Raw genomic sequence first — 24365 nt, forward strand, 5'->3', positions numbered from 1 at the left:
ATTGCCATTTACTTTTTTCATTTGATTTTTGATCTTATTAAATTGTTGAATTATCTGGATTTTTTTTTAAACTGGATTTTAGTGAATGGACCTTAATTTGGAAGTCCTATTCATCACTTGTTTTTTACATGTATTATGTTCAGTAAGGGAGCTGAGCCTTATTTTAGTGACCAAAGTACTTTAACCAGTGGTCCTAGCTAGAGCTTTCATTAAAAAAAAAAAACAAAACAAAACAGATGGATAATTTGAAACTCTTATATTAATGGAGGAGCCTAGGGATTGCAGCCACGTGAAGTCACATGACTAATTCTGACAGGTATGAAGCAATATCATTTAAGTAGTTATGAAATTTGTTGTGGCACATCAATGTCCATGTGGCATTTTTGGCAGATAGTGCTTTATTTTTCTGAATTTAAAATTTAATCTTACTCTGAAATGTTGTTTTTTTTAAAGATGTGTAAGCATGCTCTTTATAAAACCTTATGTCTAGATGATCTTGATGTTTTACTGGATCAGATAAACTGTTACACAGTCAGGAAGTAAAATATATTTGATTTACTTTAGTACCTTTGTATATAACTATAGAAATATATCCTCTTTTTTTTTTTTAATCCTAAGGTTGCCAAAATGTTTTTTTTTTTTTTAAACAACAGTATATTCATGACAATATATGTATATGGGCTATTTAAAACAGTTATTGAGAAGCAGCAAGTTTTTTTTTAGAAATAATGGCAGAATCTAGTAAGCTGAATAGAATTTGAACTTCATTCCAGTTTAAATTAAGCTTACTGTTTTTATGCCTCTTGAAGCTTCTTGGATTCTTTGAACACAAGATTTCCTTGTTGCTTTTCTGAACTTCAAGATGAATTTGATATTTCTGTCCTGTACCTTTTCTTTTCATTTCTTTTCGTGTTGTAACATCCTTTTGCACTTTCCTTGGCTCAGGCTTTTGAAAAACTATTTCCAATCAGTTCCTGTTTGCTAATTAATCTACAGTATGGTACTTTTGAGTTAGTTCATGGACGCATGAGGTACTTCATCCATATTGACAGGAAATGTTCCTTATGGCTAAGCAGACCTACTGTCATGCTGCAGGGTAAACTAATCTCCATGGGAAACATTATCATTAAGCATTTATATAGTCTTGCTTTATTTTCTTTGTTCTTTATTCATAGAAACTAATAAACGTTTAAGAAGGGTTATCCCTATAAGTTAAATTATTTTTTCAAAATCAGACTGAATTACTATTGGGGCTTATAGTCGCATTCAGAGGCCAGGGTTAGATTTCCCAGAACTTAATTTGAGTTCTAGTTACACCTTCTTTTTGTCTTGATGGTAGGACCAGTTGTAGCATCACTTTTGTCAAGGTAATATACCTGACTCAATTGGTAGAGATGTTAAACACACTGAAAAAGTTAGATCAAAATGATTATCTGACATCAAAATTTGCTTATTCTCCTTCCCTACTTCCTCTTCTCTTTCCCTCTCTTTGATTCCTGATCCTTTTTTCTCTTTGCCCACCCTGCTCTGGAAGAAAACTACTTAGGGTAGAAATCTGATAATCTCCAGTTATTAATACTCTTGACACTCTTAAAATTACTTTGTATTTTCAAGGCGAAAGTTCCTCGAGTGCAGAGACTGTTATTTTTTATTCATTGTGCCTTGCCCTGAGATGCTTTATAAATGTTTGTGAAATTGAATTGTTTTAAAATTGTATTTGAAGTCAGTTTATTAATAGTTATGTTTGAGTTTCATTGGTTTTTATTTGGAAGCACAGACTTGAAGAAATGTTTGACTTTTGAATCAGAAGACATGCAAATTTTTGTTTTGGAAGGATTTAGTAGTGCCTGCCCTTTAAGTCTGAGTTTATAGTCCCTAATCAGTCAGTAAACATTTATTAAGTGCTTACTATGTGTCAGAAACAAAGGCAAAAGATGGACCATATCCTCTAGGAGCTCACAGTTTAATAGGAGATTCCATGTGCAAACAACTATGTAACAAAAAATAATGAACAGAGAGAAAAATCATTTCTACATTATAAGGTATATGATTCAGAGGTGATTATCCTATTCACAATTTTTATCTGGGTTGGGCTTAGCAGTTATTTGTTATGTATACTTAAGTTAATATTGCAAATGTAGCATGAAATAAATTCTGGAAACTCTTGGATAAGGATATTAATCTTCAGAGAAGGCAAGCCCACAAATTATTTTTTTATATATTAGTATCTGTGAAACTTTTAATTTAAAGAATTTCTTTATAATTAACAAAAATAAAAATCCCACCAAAACTGATTAGTTGTTTTTTGTGATTGCATCAGTGCAAACACAGAAGTTATTGTCATTTTTATATGATATACTTTGATATATTGTAAACTGTTGGTTTATCGCCAATTTCTTTCTATACCAAAGGAACCTTCTTGGCTACTTACCAAGCTTGAATTATTTTTGTTGCTTTCATTTAAATTCTTTTTTTGGTGGGGGTTAGGTTTTTTTTCATAATTGTATCAATGCTTCTTTTATAATTATTCTCTTAATGCATCCTAATACTGAGTTAAGGAAAAATGTCACTCATAGTTCTCACATGCTATTTATACAGCTTAATAATACCCTTTCCTTTTTGATTATGACATTACATTGCTACCTTAGGGGTCTTTTCCTATCTTTGAATCTTAATGTTCATAAAGCAAGTCATGTTCTATCCCATAATAGGTGGGACAATGGATAGAATGTTGGACCTGGAATTAAGAAAACCAGAGTTCAAATCCTCCCTCAGACACGTAGTTTCTGGATGACTTTGGAAAGTCACTTCATCTCTATGTGACTATATATAAAATAAGGATAATCTATTTGATAGGATTGTTGTGAAGATGGAATGAGATGACATGTATTTTGTGAATTGTAAAGCTATTACTACCTCAGGTACAATTTTTCTCCTTTTAAGTTGAATGCCTTTTTGGTTGTCCCTTTCGAACTTCATTTGCTGACATTTCAGTTTATTCATGGTATTTAGTTTGAATGCTCACTATATCACCTAGAATTGATAGGTCATACGATTTAGTCCATCATTTTACTATGGAGTAATGGAGAAGGTCTAGGGAAGTGAAGTGACTTGTCTAAATTACCAGGATCCACAAAATGAGTTTTGTTTTACAAAAGTTTTGTAAACTGGTTCTTTGTAAGTTGGTTTGTTCTTGACCACTGTTTTATTTCACTTCTTAGTTCCATCTGCGATTACCTTCGTGTATATTGTATCAATCGTGTGTATCTTTTTTTTTTTTTTCCATGTTTCCCTCGTTAGGATGTAAGCTCTTTAAGGGCAGGAACTCTCTATATATTTAACCTTTCTTTGTATCCCTAGCACTTAGCATGACACATAGAAAATGCCAATTTTTTGACTAATTGGTTTCATATCAATCCGTACAATGTAGTAGTTTGATTTATCCTTGTCTTTCTTAGACACACATACACACCCTTTGCTTTCTGCACTCCCCCATTTAGCACTACATTGCTATCTCATATTAGATTGAAATGCCCATGGGAAAAAATGTTATGATTCTAATTCCTTTTCCCGTTAAGTTGGGAAACTCCGAGTTCTGAAACCGATTTGGAGATTTCAGACCCTATTTGTAGATGTTCATACTAGTAAGGAACTCCAGAAAAGGGGTTCTGCTAGTTGGTTTCTGTTCATAGCATCTAGGAACGTGTTTTTATAAGACAATATTATGTAGTTATTTTTCAAGTTAAAGTTAAGTATTTTAAAGAAGAATTGGGGGTGGGAGTGGGGTTGGGGTTTTGAACATCTCTTCTAGCTATAGAAACAGTTGATTGTTAAAGAACAACATAAGGGATAAAAGACCTGAACTATCTAGTGTTAGGATTGGAATGTAAAACTGGAAGGGACCTTAGGGACAATCTAGCTGCCTCTTCATTTTACTAGTGATGTTACATTGTAAATTGCTATCATACTCAGAAAAATTTTATCAGTGAGATTTTAGAAAGGAAATGTTTATTATAAATCATTATTAAATATGAAATAGATTGTTTTCTCTATTTCTTTTGCCCCTAAATCTTTTCAATTCTTGTTTTTCTAGGGACGTTATAACCTATCCTTTTCTTATTAGCATTTATACGTTTTCCTCAATACATTTCAAGATTCAAATTGCTTTGTGGTCATATTATTTTTGGAATGCTATTTTAAAGGTTGATGTTGAACAGTTTAGGATTTGGAAGTAGGAAAAATCCAGTTGTATATCTAGCTGAAGGTGATCTTGGCTAAATTTAATTTTCTCCAAATCAAGATATCCTAACAAATATTTTATTGCTTCCTTTCTAGCCATACTGTTAAGAAAGAAAATTTATTATTTTATCAGGAATTTTCTTTTAGAAGCTTGATTTTTATATGGTGTACCAAGATCTTAGTGAGTATATGAATAAATGTTGGACCCATAGTTTCATTGGTATAAAGAACTCCCGGATGGAGAAATTTCCTCCATCACTGCAGATCAGAATTTTTTTTTTCCTCAAGTTAGTCTTAGAGTTGTTGAGGACAAAGAGAGTTTTAAATTATTTGTTCAGGGAGGAGGTGAGCTCAGCTCTTATTGAATGATCTTTACCAAGTTTTTCTATGAATGGAAATTATACTTTTGGCTGGCTTTCAACACCCTCAAAATAAAAATCAGTACATTTACTCATTTTCCTGTCATCTCAGTCCCTCCTAATTTTAGTGCCTTCACTCTATTGATTATTTCCCATTTATCCTGTTTTTCTGTATAGTTTTTAAGTGTATATCTCTTTTGGGAGGCACATTTTTCCCCCATTAGATTGTGACCTCCTGGAGAAGAGGAAGTGTCTTTTGCCTTTTTTTTAATTCCCCAGTGCTTAACATAATACCTGGCCCATAATAGAGGCTTAATGAATGTTTATAGTATAAATCATCTAAACACTTTTCAGTTTTTTAAAAGAATGTTACAAATGATTGCAGTGATTTGAAGTAGATCCTTGGTGACCCTGTTTTCTAAGTGTTTGGACTTAGAAATATCAGGATATTTGAAAACATTTAATATTTTTTAAATTAATTTTTTTCATGCTTGAATGTGAGCAGTCAGATGGTGTGTGTGCCCATCTGGGTTTTTTTTTTTTCCCCCTTACAGCACATGAAGGGGGGAACTTATAAAAGACTCTGCTTCCTTAGTGCCTTGTTGAGAATCTTTCTTCCATATATTTTGATAAGAGCATCATTTTTCCACATCACTGTTTTAATCTGATGTATTAAGGCTGCTTTCCTATTTCCTCTTGATCCTTCAAGTTTGGATTGCTTTATTTTTCAGACAGTTCATTTAATTTCCTTCTAGGTGTTATCCCATTTTTTAATCCTAATTTTCTGAAATGATCAAACTTCATGTTTGTCCTCTTAGGTCATTATAGCTGAGTTTTTCATCATTACTGTTAATAAATTTTAGAGCAGTGGTTCTCAAAGTATGGTACAGTGAATCTTGGAGGGTCTCTGAAATCCTTTCAGAGGGTCTACAAATTCAAAATTAGTTTTTTTTTTCTATTTATGATAAATATCTATTATGTAACCCATATAAACAAAAACTCTTTGGACATATTCTCAATTGTTGTTAATACTGTAAAGATACTGAGAAAAAGAGTTTGAGAAGAGCCTCATTTTTGTTTCTCTGGCAAAAAAAAACAAAACATCTTGTTCTTGACTGAGTCCTTGCTAATTTTCTGAGTAGTAATTTAGGATTTTTAATTTGTATGGAAATTTAAATATACAAGATTTGGCCTAATCTCACCTTATAGAATAAGAAGGTTTTCTCCTTTGAGATTATAATGTAGAATGCTAGGCCTACAGTCAGGAAGACTTAAGATGAGTTCAAATTTGACCTTGGACACTTACTAGTTGTATCAACTTGAGCAAGTCATTTAACTTTGCTTGACTCAGTTTCCTTTTCTATAAAATAAGCTGGAGAAGGAAATGGCAAACTATACTCTGTGTCTTTACCAAGAAAAAACCCCAGAAAAGATTATGAAGAGTTAAACACAACTGAACAATAAACTCTCTCTCTGATTTTAGTAGTATTTTATTTTTCCAAATACGCACAAAGACAATTTTCAACATTCACCTTTGCAAAACCTTGTGTTACAGATTTTTCTCCCTGTCCTCTCAATTTCCTCCTCCCCAAGATAGCAAGCAATCCAATATAGGTTAAACATGTGTTCTTCTAAACATTGCTATATTCATTACACTGCACACACACAAAAAATCAGATCAAAGGGGGAAAACATGAGAAAGAAAGAAAACCAAGCAAACAACAAAAAAAAGGTGAAAATACTGTGCTTTGGTCCACATTCAGTCTTCATAGTTTTCTTTGGATGCGGATGACACATTCTGTCATTAGTCTATTGGAATTGCCTTAAATCACCTCATAGTTAAATAGCTAAGTCTATCACAGTTGGTCATCATGCAGTCTTGTTATTGTATACAATATTCTCTTGGTTTTGCTCACTTCACTTGGCATCAGTTCACAGGAATCTTTCCAGGCCTTTCTGAAATTAAACTGCTTGTCATTTCTTATAGATCATATTTCACTATTGTCATATACCATAACTTATTCAATCATTCCTCAACTGATGAGCATTCACTCAGTTTCTAGTTCTTTGCCACTACAAAAAGTTGCTACAAACGTTTTTGCACATGGAGGTCGTTTTCCTTATTATCTTTTGGGAATATAGACCTTGTAGAGATACTGCTGGATGAAAGGCTATGCACATAGTTCCAAATTACTCTTTAGAATGTCTCCCTAGTGTCCCAGTTTCCTCCCATCTCCTCCAACGTTTGTCATTATCTTTTTCTGTCATCTTAGACATTCTGAGAGGTGTGAAGTAGTATCTCAGAGAACAGTAAAATCTCTTATAAATTGGTGGAATTTCTTATTCAGTTCGCCTATTTTTTTTAAATCCAGTACCAAACATTTTCAATTCTTTATAATAGTAGGGTTTAATGAATGAATCCTTTTCAAGTTTCTTTTTTCATAGTTTTGTCTTGAGTTTTTATTTGAATTTTAGTATGACTTTTATCCAATTCTGTGAAGTAGCTCATCTTTTTTTTGGTGGTGAGTAAATCCATAAATTTGATTAAAATTTCTTTTTGCTGTATTTGATCTAACAATCTGCAAGGGATTCCTTATTTGGTCAGTACATCAGGACTATTTTGAAGTTGTCTCTGTTAAGTATAAATAGCTTGTATGTTTTGGTAAGTGAATATTCATATTTGCATTATGCATTATTACTTTTTTCTCATTTTGTTTGGATATGTAAAAACTTAGGTTTTTTTAATGTCCTACTAGCATATTTTGTATTAATAAATACTTTATCATAATTATATACCCCTAACTACTTTTCATATAAGGAGCGCAATGTCTACTAAAAATATTGCTTTAAATATTTAAGAAAGTCCATTTTCTCCCTTAGTATAGTTACTTAAGTAAATTGTGGGTAAAACTAAAGGTAGAATTTTTTTGTTATCACCAATTAGTATTCTAGTCTTTATAAGCTTCCTCCTAGATTTTAAAAGATCTATTCTCTACTTGCCTTTATTAATTTACTTCTATATTATTATCTAATACTATTATACTTGTTGAAAGAGAGTTAGGTAGTGTGTCAGGAAATAACCTATTTCAGATGGTTTATGATGTCTAACAAAAATACAGAAATGTGACCATATTTATGACATTTGATAGTTAAAATAGATCATTTGAATAAGAAATCCCACCAGTTTATAATTTTGTTGTTCAATCTTGTTCAACTTAAAATTTTATGATCTTTTTTGGGGTTTTCTTGGTAAAGATTTGGAGTGGTTTTCTTCTCCAGCTCCTTTTACAGAAAATTGAGGCAAGCAGAGGTTAAGAAATGGAGACGGGCACATTTGGATTCTTTGCTCTGCCACTAAATGGAAAGCAGGACTAGTTCTGTGTCATAGAGCAAGTGACAATCTCTGAGTTGCCTCACCTCTCTGCCTCAGTGAGTGATTCAGAGAATCACATGAGATACTGAATGTGAAAGTATATAATTATAAAACAGTATTAATATTTGTTAATATAAATGTGTGGATGAGTTTGGAGACCCGAATTGGAAGTATTTTTCCTTTGTGGCATTAAATCATATTTTGTATTTTTCTGAAATTAAATTTTCCAGATTACATGAGAGAATATTAAAGGAAATACTATGTAATAGAATATATAATCCTAGAAGATAGGTTTGGTTTCAGTATTAAATAGTGGAAATATCTGTGTGGTTGTTCCTAATGTTTAACAAAAATATAGTAATTTGGCCAAATTTATGACATTTAATAGTTTAAATAGATATTTTTTATATGATAATAAGGTCATTATTTCTCAAATACAACTGCTAGATCCATCAACTCAAATTAATTACTTGTTTGTATTTGTAGTCTTTATTTCCTGGGGTTCTGAAAAGTTAGAGGCAGGATTTGAACTTAGTTTATTTATCTTGATGTCAAGTTTAGCCCTGTGTCACAAATAGTAGGATATCTATGTATGCATTGTGCCAAGCTGCTTTTCTCTTTTGCTCAGAAAGAGTAATGACAACTCTAGGGAATAGTGTAATAATTTGAAATTTTTATAGTGCATATTCTATAACAAGGGTCCTCAAACTACGGCCCACGGGCTAGATGCAGCAGCTGAGGACGTTTATCCCTCTCACCCAGGGCTATGAAGTTTCTTTATTTAAAGGCCCACAAAACAAAGTTTTTGTTTTTACTATAGTCCAGCCCTCCAACAGTCTGAGGGACAGTGAACTGGCCCCCTACTTAAAAAATTTGAGGACCCCTGCAATGTGCATATGTGTATGTATATCTCATTCTTATTTTTACAGGTGAGGAAACAAAAATTAACTGGCTTGCCTCAAATTACTCGGTGTAGGAATAGTTTTTTGAGGAAAAATACAAATACACACAAATTTTCCAAATCAAGAAAGAGAGTTGGGGGGCTGAAATTATAATTAACCATATTCATATGTGCCTACCATGTTAAATGGTATCCAAATTAAGTTGGGTCATAGAATTTGAGCTAGGAGAGATCCTAGAGATTGTATGGTCCAATTTCATTTTATAGGTTAGGAAATTGAGGTCTAGAGAAGTAAATTGACTTGCCCGATATCATACTGATATTAAATGGCAGAGCCATATGCTCAGACTTCAGGTCTTATGCTCTTTTCACTATAGAACACTTGATAGATTTCCTAGCATGTTAAAAAATTTTTTTTTCCTTTTTGTAGAATTGCTTTAAAAATACTTTTTAAAAAAATTGTTTTAAATCTAGGCAGTTAATTAGCATAATGAGTAGAACACTGACTTTGGGATATGAAAGACCTGAGCTCAAATTTTGATTTGATTTCATGAGCAAGTCTCAGGATCAAATGAGATAATTTATGAAAAGCATTTTATAGATTTTAAAGCATTGTACAAATTAATTTACGTAATGAATAACTTTTAAAACAATTTAAAAGATCTATTTGTATTAACATATTCAATTCATGACTTGATTATTCATAATGCAAGATGAATAAAAATATAGAGATACTATGGATCTCATGGTAAAATTAGCATATTTGAATTGATTACAGAATTATGAACTGAATCCCTTCATCTTCTTGGTTTTCTCTGGATGCTTTTTATATTATCACTGTCCTTCTTAAATTGTGGTATCCAGAATTGAATGCAGTACTCCTGATGAGAACAGAGTAAGATGGGGCTATTAACTTCCTTATTCCCAGAAGCTGTGCCTCTCCTAATGGAATCCAAGATCACATTAACTTTTTTGGGTATCACATAATATTGTTGACTGAAGGAAGCTACTATGGAACATTTAATCCACAAAAACTTGAGGGAGGAGGAGTGGGGGAGAGAATATATTTCTTTTCTTTCATTTTCTTTCCTCTCTCCCTCTCTATTTGAATTTTATCATATTAAATTCTTCCCAGTGCTCTGTCAAGCCTTACTAGACTTTGCCTGTCAAGATCTTACTAGATTCTGATTCTGTTATTTTGTTAGCTATCCCTTCCAGCTTTGTATCATCTGTACATTTAATGAGCTTTTCATCTATTAGTTTTCCATCTTCTTTGCAAACATAGCCTGAGTTACTTTATCAAAAGTTTGCTAAAATCTAGGTAAATTATATCCATAGCATTCCTTCATTTCCTTCTGCATATTATATGCCATAGATCTCTAACATTAGAACTGATCAAATTGCTAAATACTTTTTTGATTATCATAGTTTATTGTGGTAATGTTGCTAGAAATCAGATCATCATTGTTCTTGACCAGTTAAAAGTACTAACTTAGTTATCCTGTCAAAAGAAATGAGATTGATCATGGCTTCCATCAAGTCAGGTCAGGCAAAGGTCCTCTTAATTTTTAACCCTATAATTTTACATATATATAATTATTCATATTTATATATTTTATGTAAATATTTCTGTAATATTTATATATTTTATATAAATATGTAAAAATTTATATAAATATGATTATATATTTATATAAATAAAATTCTTACCAGTGTTAAGCATTAGTTAAATACTTTCTCCTACCTATTGATTATTTTAACTAATCTAGTTAGAGCAATAGATTTTGTTTTCTTTTCCAAGTAATTTTTTAAGCAATAGTCTCTCTTTTTTTAAGTCACTTGCCAAGAAGGTTGAATTTTCTTGCCAGAAAAATTTTTATTTGGAAGTCATCTGTCAAAAAGACTACTTCTGTTTGTGAGAAGAATAAAGAATGTACTCGATGGGTACATTTTACTGGTTTTTTTTTTTTTTTTTTAAACTGTATTTTTGTTATGGGTGATGTTTGCTCCACCATTAGAGAATATGGAAGTTAACATGGTTTGTATATTTACTTTAGTAGAGTTGCCAAGATGTACCAAGTATAGAATGTATATGTGTTGATGTAACTAGGATATTTTGCTTTTGGTGCCAGTAATCTTTGGCTAGGTTTAAGATTTTTAGTGTTTTGGTCATTTGCTCACAATACATAACATTGCTATTCTAGATCTCTTGTTTTTATAAATTTGGCTAATTTTTCTTTATATTTTTGAAACTAAGATGAGCTTCATTTTTTAAGTTGCTTTCCTTTCCTACTGATTAATTTTGGCTGCATTGATTTTATTTATAAAATTTTCATTTAATTCCTTTCATTGTATTTCCTGTTTGATAATGAAATCTTTCCCCAGTAATAGATTTGATGAATAATTTTTTTCATTTTCTCCTAATTTGCTTATATCTCCTTTTATATATAAATCATGTATCCATTTTAAGTTTATCTTTGTATACAGTGTCAGGTGCTAGTCTATGTCTAGTTTCTGCCAAGACTACATTCCCGCTTTCCCGTGGAATGGTGAATTCTTGCTAGGTTACTATGTTTATTTGCTTCTGCATTGTATATTCTATATCTTTTCATTAGAGTTGATCAAACTGCATAGTATCTTTTTGTTTCTTATAGTACTTTAATAGGATTTCAGTACAATAGAGATATATATACATATCTCAGAAACATGGCAAATCTGTGGGTTGTTTGGCAAATTTTTATTTAGAAAAATTATGCATTTTCTACAGTGCTATCAAATGATTTTTGTTGAAAGACAAAATAGAAACAAAAAATTCTACAAGTCCTAAAATAGTCCAATTAATACTGAACAGCATACTTTTTTCCTGATCATAGTGTAGGCTTTTTAAAGGAAAATTTTATTTAGAATTCTTTCAGCATTTAATTGTTTTTAGTGATATTTCCCCCTTGTTCTGTATTTTGGGATTTTCCTGAAGGTCCAGAGGACAATTTCTTTGGAAGATTTCAGGATCTGTCCTCCTTATTCAACCTGGGAGGTCATGGAATAAGAGATTTCCTTTCAGTCTTGGCCATTTCCCAGACTGGATGAGATGCTTCTAGAATGCTTCCAGGACCTGCTGACAAAGGGAGTGGGAGGATGGGAGATAAGAAATTGTAATAGGAGCTGAATCAGTGTCTCTTTCAAAACCGTTGAGCTTGTCTGGGTTAAAAATAGCCAAGGGAAATTTTTTATTTTTCATAGGTGCCAGTAGTGACCATTTGGATGAATGTTTGGAATTCTCTATAAGGGAATATTTAGTATTTTAGGTCTCAGATTAATATGTTATCCACCAACTTTCCACCAGCTTTTGTAAATATTAATTACTGTTCTCAAAAGTCTAAAGGGAAGAAAGATAATAGCTATTAATCTTGCAAATACAAACTACTCTACTTCTATCTTTGATCCCATCCCTTCCTGTTCTTTGGGAGTTTGCTCTTAATTCTTCACCTTGTCCTTGTAATTTTTAGGTTCTCATTCTCTTCTTGCTTCTTCCCTCCCCTTTACAAACATGCTCATGTATCCATCTCCCCATTTTCTTCAAAACAAAAAAATCCGAGGGGAAACAACCTAGACTTGCCTCCATTTTCTTCTCTCTTGAATTGTTGTATTCTGCCTTCAAACTTCAGTATTCTTTATTAAGTTAATAGTGGCAAAACTATTTTAATGGAAAGAACACTGATTCTGAAGTCTGAGGACCTGGGTTCAAATTTTGTCTTTTGTTGTTCCCTGTTTGATCTTGAACAAATCACTTATTTTTCCTGAGCCTCACTTTCTTTGTTAAAATGAGGAAGTATACTAGGTGACCTTTGAGAAATGAGATTCATTTCCTTCTATGATAAATGATCGTGTAAATAATACTAAGGAACGGATTACTTATTTAATGGGTGAATTGCTGCGTATGCAAATAACTGATAAAGCAAAGTGATGAGCAAATGGGAAGCAAAAGTTCCAAAGGAGTATTTTGCTAAGTTAGAGTTCAGAGAAGTCATTTTCACTTGGAGATTGAAGGGAAGACTGCGAAGTCTTCTGAGAGGAGGTGCCACTTGACCCTAGAACTTAAAGGAAGGGAGGAACTTGTTTTCTACCAGTGACTTAGGGTCTTTTTTCAGTTCTTATTTTTCTGGGTCTCTCTGCTACATTTGACATTCTTGTTCTTACTACAATGCCTGACACTTGGTAAATGCTTAGTAAATGCTTGTTGATTCTACCTTGACAATGTATGATGGGGCCAACTTGGTGTTCTATTGGATAGAACACCAGCCTTGAGGTCAGGAGGACCTGAGTTCAAATCTGGACTCAGACACAACACTCTGGCTGTGTACCCCTGGGCAAGTCACTTAACTCCAATTGCCTTAGCAAAAAAAAAAGACAATGTATGATAAACATCTTCTCTCCTTGTCTTTTTACTAACATGACTACCATTCTAATGCCTTGTTTGTTGTTTTTGCTTCTGTTTTGGTCTCTGCCTTCCAATCCATCTGCCACCCAGTTGTCAGTTTTTGATATTTCCAAAGTGCAAGTCTGACTCTAAAATCTATGACTTCGTGTTTACTGCCCATGCATACACTGGTAGTCCAGTGGAATCCCAGATCTTCTTCAGGCGAATTACTATACCCTCATCTTAAATTTGTGAAGTTGATTTTTGGAACTTTAGGGATAACAGTAAAGTATTAAATTTCTTATTGAGTTCAGTTCAATATCCACCAAGATCTTTTTGGATCCTAATTTTCATCTGTAGTTTCAGTTATTTGGACTTTGTGTCATTAATAGGTTTTATAAATATTTTATCTATGTATGCTGTTATCCAAGTTATTGTTTAAAATGTGAAGTAGCATAGGGACAAGTACAGATGCCATAGTATTTTGCTTCATAAAATTTGCTGCCAAGAGCTATGTAAATAACTTGATGGGAGGAAGCTACTAGTTAGGACTCATTGATATGACTATTTCTCCATTATTAATTCTGAGCAAAATTTTAATCATACCAGAAGGACAGGATTATAAACATAGGTAACACTTTATCTGTTACTATTAAAAGGGGGAGACATTTTGTTTCTTTGTGCAACATGGCCAAATGCATTTACTTTCAGTTCTAGACTCACTTATGCCTGTCCACTAAAGTCAAATACTCAAAATCTCTGGTTGCATTGGAGTATAAATTACTTTAAAGACAATGTTAAATGTTCACTTTTTATTTGAAATTGTTAAATATGGTTAGTCTGAAATATAGCACATACTCATTTCCTTAAAAAAATATTGATGCCAGGTGACAGCAGTTGTTTTAAATTCTGCTGCACCATTGAACTGTCTTCCCTTCTGACAAAAAAAAAAAAAAAAACAGTTAAGCAGAAACATTTGAGTCACTGGCAAAAATCTAACAATATGTTATGGCTTTTTATGATTTTTATGGTTTTTTATGAGCTGTTCTCCTAGATTAGATCTTCATTGGGTTTTCACTTAATCAAAATACTTTATTTTAGCAATTTTCCAGTTTGCATTGTTGTGTTTATGCTATATTTTGATGTTCAGAGTTCATTATAACCTATGCTGTCGTTCCCCTCTCCAAGTCTTCTTACACCTTAGTCACTGCCACTCACTTTTCTGTCTAGGGACACTAGCCTTCTTACTATTTTAAAAATAATACAATGTCTGTCCCCCATAGCATTATAGGTATATTCTCTGACTCCCATCATGCTTCAAGTAAAGTCATCCTCTACAGAAATCTTTTTCCAATCCCTCTTAATTTTGTTGCTTATTGTCTCCCCCATTAGATTACTCCCAAGGAGTAGAAACTGTATTTTGCTTCTTTTTTGTATTCCCTATGGTTAGCACCATACATGGCACTTAGTAGGGATTTAATAAATGTTTAATGACTGCATTTCTTCTTAAAACTTTGTTCATAGCTATTGGAAAATAGTTCTTGGGGGGTATGTATTTGTGTTAATTTCTTAGCAGATATTAGTTGGCAATGTTTGATGCAAATAGCTTTTCTTTTAAGTCTGTTTTCATTGATTTTTTTATACATAAGCTCTTGAATTTTGTGTAATAAAAATCATTTCATTTTAATAACTTAGCATTATTCCCCTATCTTGATATTTCTTTAAATAAGTTATGGGCAGTAAAGGTAATTAAACTAGTATCACATTCTGCATATTAATTAGTGAATATATTTTCTGATATTTTAGGTTTCCTTTCTTGTGTTTAAAAGAATATGTGCATAATTATGTAATGAAAGCTGAATTCTTTAAAAAAAACTACAAAATATTGGCCATTACATTTTGAAAATTACACATTCCTTATTTGTTATGGTTTTATTTTTTTTTAAACAGTTGTAACTCATACACTAGTCCATTTTTATTGCACACCCATCTCTCAGAGCTGCCAGTCAATAAGCATTAAGCACCTATTGTGTGCCAGACCATAATGTTAGTGCAGGAGAAATTAAAGAAATAAAGACTGGTGCTATAAAAGGATACAGAAGTTTAATAAGGTCTTTTCAAGGAAGAGGAGGAATATAAGATGTAATATCCAAAGCCATTAACAGACATGATTAAACAGTGAACAATGTAAGATTAAGTAGTGATTAAGTATTAAATTGTTTGGCACAAAAATATGAGTGTTTAAGAATTCAGAGAGGTTGGAAACTCACTGAAGATGGTCATTGCTGACCAAAAAAAAAAAAAAAAAAGCCAATGGAATCTTTTTATTTTGGTGGGGAAACTTTTATTTAAATAATTTTTAAAATTTATTTTCTCCTCTGCTTTTTAAAAAAATAACAAATATAGTTGCCAAATCTTGCCTTTCTAAGATTGTGTTACCTGCAGAATTTTATATGTGTTTTTTATTACTCATAATTCAGATTCTTTTCATAATCACGATGTATACCATCGCAACAGCTTCCAATTTGGAGTCTTAGCTTCCAATCTCTTTGTCCAGTCCACCCTTCACACAGCTGCCAAAAGAAGTTTCCTAAAAAACTAGCCTGACCATGTTATTCCTTCACTCAAGCATGGTTCCTTTTGCTTTTAGAATAAAATAAAAACTACTTCAGTTTGGCATTTTAAACCCTTTATATAATGTATTTATACAGTATACAGTAAGTCTATTTCTTTCTTTCTTTGACTTCCTTTTCCCTCTCTCTCCTTAGTGGAATTTTTCAAGATTTTTTTCACCCCACTTTAGAATCAGACAAAGATATCTAGGTTTTAGAAGAGATCTTTCCTTAGCTGTTCCCAATAATTTCCAGAAAAGTTATTCTACCTCTACCTCATTGAGCAAATTTAAAAATATATATATTATTATAGCTTTTTATTGACAGAACAAATGCATGGATAATTTTTCAAGATGGACCAACTTTTTCCTTCCTTCCCTCCACCCTCTCCCCTAGATGGCAGGCAGTCTCATACATGTTAAACATGTTAAAGTATATCTTAAATACAATATATGTGTACATATTTATACAGTTCTCTTGTTGCACAGATTTAGAAAGGTAAAAATAACCTGGGAAGAAAAACAAAAATGCAAGTAGTCCACACTCATTTCCCAGTGTTCTTTCACTGGTTGTTCTGTTCATCACTGATCAGTTGGAACTGAATTGGGTCCTCTGATTGCCGAAGAGAGCCACTTCCATCAGAATTGATCCTCATAGTATTGTTGGAGTGTGTAATGATCTCCTGATTCTGCTCATTTCACTTAGCATCAGTTCATATAAGTCTCTCCAAGCCTCTCTGTATTCATCCTGCTGGTCATTTCTTACAGAACAATAATATGCCATAATATTCATATACCATAATTTACTCAGCCATTCTTCAGTTGATGGGCATCCACTCCATTTCCCGTTTCTAGCCACTATGAAAAGGGTTGCCACAAACATACAGATCCTTTTCTCTTCTTAAATATCTCTTTGGGATATAAACCCAGTAGTAACACTGATGGATCAAAGACTATGCATAATTTGATAATGTTTTGAGCATAGTTCCAAATTGTTCTCCAGAATGGTTAGATCTGTTCACAATTCCATCAACAAAAATCAGTGTCCAGTTTTCCCTCATCCCCTCCAACATTCGTCTTTATCTTTTCCTGCCATCTTAACCAATTTGATAGGTGTGTAGTGGTATCTCAGAGTTGTCTTAATTTGCATTTCTCGATCAATAATGATTTGGAACACCTTTTCATATGAGTAGAAATAGTTTCAATTTCATCATCTGAAAATTGTCTCTTCGTATTCTTTGACTATCTATTGGAGAATGGTTTGATTTCTTATAGAGTCAATTCATTGAGCAAATTTTTAAAATGCACCAAAAAACCCCTGACCCCTTAATACCTATTTAGTTTGTCTAAACGTATTCACACATTATCCATGTCCAAAAATTGATGTTTACACATTTTACTTTTCCCTCTTCATTAGGTGGTGGATGGAGTGTTTTAGCTTCATTGTTTGAACTTGTGTTGATTAGAGTTTCTAGTCTTTTGGAGTTGTTTTATTCATTAATAGTGTCATTATGTCAAGTACTCTAGTTATTTTGCTTTATGTCAATTCCTAATGATTCCAGTTTCCTCTGAAATTTTCTATCATAATTTCTTTGGGCATGAAAATAATTCATTATTGCCCTATACTAAAATTTCTTTAGCCATTACCCAGTAGGACATCTTCTTTGTTTCCAATTTTTAGTTACCATGAAAAGAAATATAAATTTTGTGTGGTGGGTGTATATTCTTTAACTTTATCCTTGATTTCTTTGGGGCATAGCCCTAGCAGTAGCCATATAATTGGGTTGAATTAAGAGGGGCATAATTTCCAGGAATAGAAAAAAATAGTAGTTCTCTTATACTCTTATCTCTTATTTCAGACTTAATTTTAATTATTGTTTTCAGTTATGTGCTATACTTTTTAAGAAGAATTACTAATAAGTCAGAGAGCTTCCAGTGTAGGGCATTCAGGATGGTGAAAAGGCTTGAATTTGTGTTATATGACAATTTGTTGAAGGAATTGGGTGTGTTTACTAGTGCTGTTGTGTAATTAGACTTTTTCTTTTTGACCTTAGAGGGCTGAAGCAGGACTTAGCACTAGAAGAGGTGAATTTAGGCTTGCTGTTAATGAAGAACTTCCAAACAATTAGAGCTCTTTCAAAATGGAATGGTTTACATTTTTTAAAGAGCTCAATTCCCTCTTCTTGAAAGTCTTTAAGCAGAGTCTGGATGACAACTTGGGGAATGTTATAGTAGAAATTCCTTTTGTGTGTAGTTTGGTCTAGATGGTTGCTGAGATTTCTTAAAATTCTCAGAATTTTTATTTATATAGCTACGACATATATATCCATGTTATATCCACTGCTAACTGTAAAGTTCTATTTTTTTGTTTATATCCCTAGAGCTTTACTTGCTAAGTATTTGTTTGATTGACTTTGAGAATAGTTCTTGATTGTACAGCCAGTGGTGTGAGCTATTTATATTTAATTTTTGCCATTTTTCAACTTAATAAATTGTCTTACAAATGTTTTATTTCTAGAAAGCATGGATAGATGTGGAGACCTATTATGATGGGGGTATGAAGAAAGGAATAAAGAAAAGCTTTTATTAAGTTGGGCAGTAGTATTTAGTAATTCTAATAATAGCTGACATTTATGTAAGACGTTTATATGGCACATTCTAATAATGATGATAATAATAGCTGACATTTATATAGTATACTTAAGATTTACCAAAGTGCTTTATACTTAATCTCCTTTCCTGTTTCCCCTTGAGGTAAAATTTGTCTTATAAATAGGGAAAGTAAGGATGAGAAGACTTACATTATTTGCCTGTGAGAGTCATGTAGTTTGTAACTGATAAAAGTGGAATTAGAACTCAGATCTTCCTGACTATTTAAATTTGGCATTCTATTATAGCGTGTATAGTTCTTTGAACAAGCATTTTGAAGTTCCTCCTATTTGCCAAGCACCGGGGATACAAAGGCTCTCTATCCACTATACCATGCTGCCTTTCTTTTAATATCTTTAGTATTCCAGGAGTGGTCTAAACTTAGATTTGTGATATCTCAGCATGGTGAAGTTTGAATTTTGTTACACTGAATTGAATTTGATTATTTTCCCATTGACTATAAAGAGTTAAATTTCACCAGAAACCTTTTTAATATTTTTTTAAATTCTGAATCTCCTTTTTTCCCATTTAGTAATTTTTTTTTCTAATTACATGTAAAGATAATCTTCAACATTCATTTTTGGAGTTCCAAAGTTTTTCTCCCTCTTTTCCCTTCCCCAGGACAGCAAGAAATCTGATATCAGTTATATATGTACAGTTATTTTAAACATTTCCATATTTGTTACTGAATCTTCCTTTTAAACAGACCACTTAAGTCCTTAATTTGTAGATTAATAACTGTATTCAATAAGAATCACACAGGGGTGTGAAGAAATTTTTATTTACCATTTGATATATATTTAGAAATGTGTTCCCATGGGATGAAGGGGCGGGAGGGGGAGTGAGGGTGTGGGGGTGTGTGTGGAGATCTCTTATAAAAGCTAAACTGAAAACTTCCATTGAGTTACTAATTAGCTTCATATCCCATTGGCAACTTTTAAGTATTTTGGGAATGGTGCAGAGCTCTTCTGGGGATCTCTAGTTCTTTTTCTTCACTCTAAAGCATAGGACTTTCTTCTGAGAAAATCTATCTTTCTACCCATAACTTCTGGAAATCAGCTCAATCCATTTCAACAGGCATTTATCAAATTCTTGTTCCAAATAAAGCACTGTGCTAGATACCGAGGGATATGTTAATAGAAATGAAAAATAGTCCTTCGTAGAATTTAAATTTTACTTGTTCCCTTTATCTTTTAGGACATTTATAATAACTTAATAGCTAACGTATATAATAGAACTATTATTAGATATTGCCTAAAACATCATTGGGTTTAAGGTTTTAGGTTACTAAAAATTAATCCCAATTTTATCTAGTCGCATTTGTATATTAAGTTTATCTAAGTGAGGTATAACTGTATTGCCATTAATATATGTATAGTTGACATTTATGTTTTAATTTTTATATAATGAGGTTTTTGGTGTTTTCTGTTGTTTCTGCTTCACCATATGTTAGTCTGCACAGGTTTAATATAAGCCAAAATCAATTAACCCCAAAGCCTTATTTGCTGCATATATGCATTAATTTTTTGAGCAACAAATGTTTTAACCCACTATCTTCACTAATATTGTAACTACTGTCTTACAGATTGACTTGATGCAAAACATCACAAAGGCTCCATATTTTACAGTATGCGATTTTTGAGGTATGAGATTTAGAAACTTACCTCTCACTGTGGCATGTACATCAAGCTTTAATTTCAGTTTGGTTTTTTTTAGGGGGACACTCTACCTTTCCAATTCCCCTCCATACTGTTTTTAAAGTAATTAAAGGGCCTAGAGTATTTCTGTATCTCTTTGAGGCTCCATGGCCTCTACTAGCTGACTTCTTTTCCCAATGAAATAAAGGCTGCTCCTTTTACCAGATTTTAGCTTATTCTGTCCTTTAGACTCTCATAACACTTTGGGACTATCACTTTGTGTCTGCAGCTATTCTATTTACCCCTGGTAACCATCTTAACGTCACCTAATTTCTTTTGAGTTTCCCTTTGATTGGGCAAGCTTTTTTTGTTAGCGTAGTATGTCCAATTTCTTTAAAGAAGGGGGCAGTTAAGCTATTAGAAAGAAACTCATAAGAGTTTTTGTATGAATGATTACTCCATAATCAGATCACCAATTTGTTTTCTTGGGTAGACTATGACTAAAAGTCCTAATTTTTAGTCCCATGAACAGTTTTTTTTTAAGTTGTGTATCTGAAGGCCCTCATTCTGAAATTATCAATATTCATTGCCTGTAGAATTCTTAAGTTTGTATTTTTTAAAAACTAGGAGCTTTTAGCAAAGTATCTCTTTGTTTTCTTACAATCCTAAAAACTAACGATCCAAAACTCCTTTCAGACATAGGGTTAAAGTGAGTAAAAACCAAAAATGGATGACAAAATTAGTTACATGAATATTGATTAATTTATGTGTGTGCATATAAAAATTGGATGTATATATTTATAATTTCACTGAGTTGGAGTTGATTTTAGTAGATGATTTTGATATTTCCCTTTGAACATACTTCTGTAGTACATGAGAAATATTTAAGTATATCAATTAGATGTAGTTATAAAGTTATAGACTTAGCAAGGATTTTAAATATAATTTGTTCCAACCTATTGAGTTCATAGATGAGTAAACTGAAGAAGCCTAGAGATGACTGATTTGCCCAAGCTTATATTTGTGGTTATTAGTAATGCTAAGTCTGAACTAGAATGAAATCTCATTAGTACTAGCTTAGTACTCTTTCCACTATACCTTCTTCTAAATAAAAATATATACTTATAAAAGTAAATAAGCATCAGGAAATGAAGGCATATTCAAATTGTGTCCTTGAGGGCACCTAAATATTCAACAACATAAAATTAGCTGTTATATTCATTAAGAAAGGAATGATAGGTGGAACATGGTTTATTAATGTGGGTACAATTTCAAATAAAATGTGTTATTTTAAATCATACTCTTAAGTTTTTATGGTAAGTTTTTCAATGTCTTCATGTTCCATTTAGTGACTTAAGAGAAGTATTATAATGACGTAACAAAAGTATTTAAATTAGCATTGGTTTATGACATATTTGGCAAGTAACCTCACAATGTCAATTGTTAGAAGTCTGGTAAAGGCAGTTTCTTAACTCTTATTTTTCTGTGACAATTTGGAGGTATTATGATATATATTTGAAGCTTACTGACTTATATTCTAATATCTGAAAGAGGGGAAAAAAGCTTGTCAAAGTTTAGATTTAGAGTATAATCTTGCTTATATCTTAGTTAGAATAGGATTTATCAATTTTAGATTATTGGGCTTTTGATTTATGTGAGGGCTTTTAGTCCTAATTAGATTCAGCCAATTTTTTATCATCAAGGTTTGACTGAACCTATTGGCAGACATCCTATTTAATATGTTTAACATTTCATGTAATTAATCACAGGGGTAAGATAATACTATTGCCTTTTAGGATCAAAATGGAATAAGGTGATAAACTTTGTCCAGATTTTGGTTTTAGTAGTTTCCCACCCTTCCTGAAGGGAAATTAAAATGAATAATAATGCAAAAATACCTATAAGTTTCCTCCATCTCCCCCCCTCCCCAAGGCTGAGGAATAGTTAGAAGTAGAATTTTCATTTCTCCCAATAACAAACTTAATTAAAATTATTTGGAAAAGGTATTTTAGCTGTAGCAAGTATAACAAAATTCAGATTTTTCCTATTTATACCTTTAGAAAGGAACTTCTGAAGTTCTTGGTATTCGTTATATTTGTGTTAGGCATATATATATACATATGTATACATATATTGTGTTTTATTCTTAAACTTATTGCTTTTTTTTTTTTTAACATTAATTTATTATTATGTTTAAGCTGTTTTAAAATTACAGTTCTTTACCAGGGTCTGAATGTCAGGTTCACTTCTAAAAAGGTTTTTTTTTAATAAGGTTAAGAATGTTTAAAAAATTGACTCGACTCAAAGGTAGCAGTTAAAAATTAAAAAAAAATTTCCTCACTAAAACCTTTTTTTTTCCCCTTAATTTTTTTTATATTCAATTGACACTTTTTGTGATTGCAGACTTATACAATGAATCCTTGATGAATCCTTATACTATATAAATATAGAATTTTACACAGTTGTTTTGTAAACTTTCCCCAAATGCTAGTGTTCTGTGCATTCTCCCTTATTTTATAGCATATGACCTTCCAACATAACTCTTATGAAATTTAATGGATGTGACATTAATTCATTAATTTGGAAATACCTTTCCCTGAAGGTATTATACTTCTTTAAGAATTAAAATGATGATAATACCTTCCTCTTCTGACTTCTTTATTGCCAGTATTTCTAAGTTTGTAACTTAAAAGATTCAGAATATTTCTTTTAATTCTTCCCAGTATTTTCTAACTGGGAAAAATAATAAATCATTCCATAAATTAAAAGACAAGTGAAAAGTCATTCAAATTTCCAGCGGATTTTTAAAATAACAATATTTCTAGCTCAAATGAGTGACATTTTGATTGAGCTAACTTTGAGTGCCTGCTACTATTAATAAGATATTTGACACTTGGAAAATTCAAATCTTAACCTTAAACCTTTTTAATTATTAAGTTTGACTGGATATTTACATTACTAGATGAAACCTTTTTAATTGTGTACCAATGTGTATGTGTGTGTTTTCTTAACAGAACTGATAGTGCATCAGCCGACCCAGATAATTTAAAATACTCTTCATCCAGAGATCGAGGCAGTTCTGCCTCATATGGACTGCAACCTTCAAATTCAGCTGTGGTGTCTCGTCAAAGGCACGATGATATCAGAGTCCATACTGACATACAAAATGACGAAAAAGGTATGTATATTTCTTAATTATGGTTAAAAAAGAGTATTGTGAGTTCACGTTGAGTTACTTGATAAAGTAAACTCAGATTAACTATTTATAGGTGGCTACAGTGTCAATGGAGGATCTGGGGAAAATACTTATGGTCGGAAGTCGTTGGGGCAAGAGCTGAGAGTTAACAATGTGACCAACCCTGATTTCACCAGTATTCAGCATGGAAATCGTGCTTTAGCCACAAAAGACATGAGGAAATCACAGGGTAAGAATTCTGAACACTTGGAAAATAAATAGGGTGTGCAGAAATATTTTTCTTTTTAGTTCCTGATTTATCATATAGCCAAAGAGTAAAAACATGAAGATTGATATTTTTACTTTATATGTTAGTATATAGCTACTAGAGAAAATTGTTTCTGCCTCAGAATATAGGAAGTGCTTCTAAAATAATAAACATTAAGTTTAGAAAATGAATCTTTTTAAATCAGCTTTTGAGTATTATAAAAAACCTTATATTGTTTTAAAAAAAAATTTCATGAAGGAATACAGACACAACTCCCATCCTTAAGTAATTTTTTATGTACTCATGATATATGGCTGAACAAATGTATAAAAAAAAAATTTAAGACATATAAACAGTGTGATGAAATAGTACATAATTAATTGTTAAATGAGTGATGTGGACCAGAGGTATCAAACATAGACAACAACCCAAAGCTGAACTACATTGAGATGTAACAGAAAAATATTTGACATAAATAAATGTTAACATGTTTCTTCCTAAGTCAATATGCAATTGCAGGGATCTGTAGAAGAGATATATTGGACATTTTCTGTTAAGTTTGATGGGACTGGTGTGGACCAATACTTTTGACTCTTGACCTCTAGGAAGAGGAGTCTAGAGTTGTTGAAAAAGAATGTAAAGCCACATGATCAAAACAGTGTTAGTTTTATCATTATTTAATTTAATTGAATGGAATATTTGTGTAGCATTTCTTTAAAATTAATTTTCATTTAAA

At 32.0% G+C, this 24365-nt stretch overlaps 1 protein-coding gene across 1 annotated transcript in view; it reads left to right on the plus strand.

Moving 5' to 3' along the window:
* Nucleotides 1–24365, plus strand: part of SMG1 (SMG1 nonsense mediated mRNA decay associated PI3K related kinase) — a 116667-nt gene that overhangs the window by 1722 nt on the left and 90580 nt on the right. The window contains exons 2-3 of the mRNA XM_051961045.1: nucleotides 23201–23364; nucleotides 23456–23611. Coding sequence (XP_051817005.1) covers nucleotides 23201–23364; nucleotides 23456–23611 — 320 coding nt within the window. The remainder of the gene's footprint in view (nucleotides 1–23200; nucleotides 23365–23455; nucleotides 23612–24365) is intronic.

This window comes from Antechinus flavipes, chromosome 1 (assembly GCF_016432865.1).
Source record: "Antechinus flavipes isolate AdamAnt ecotype Samford, QLD, Australia chromosome 1, AdamAnt_v2, whole genome shotgun sequence".
Taxonomy (NCBI): Eukaryota; Metazoa; Chordata; class Mammalia; order Dasyuromorphia; family Dasyuridae; genus Antechinus; species Antechinus flavipes.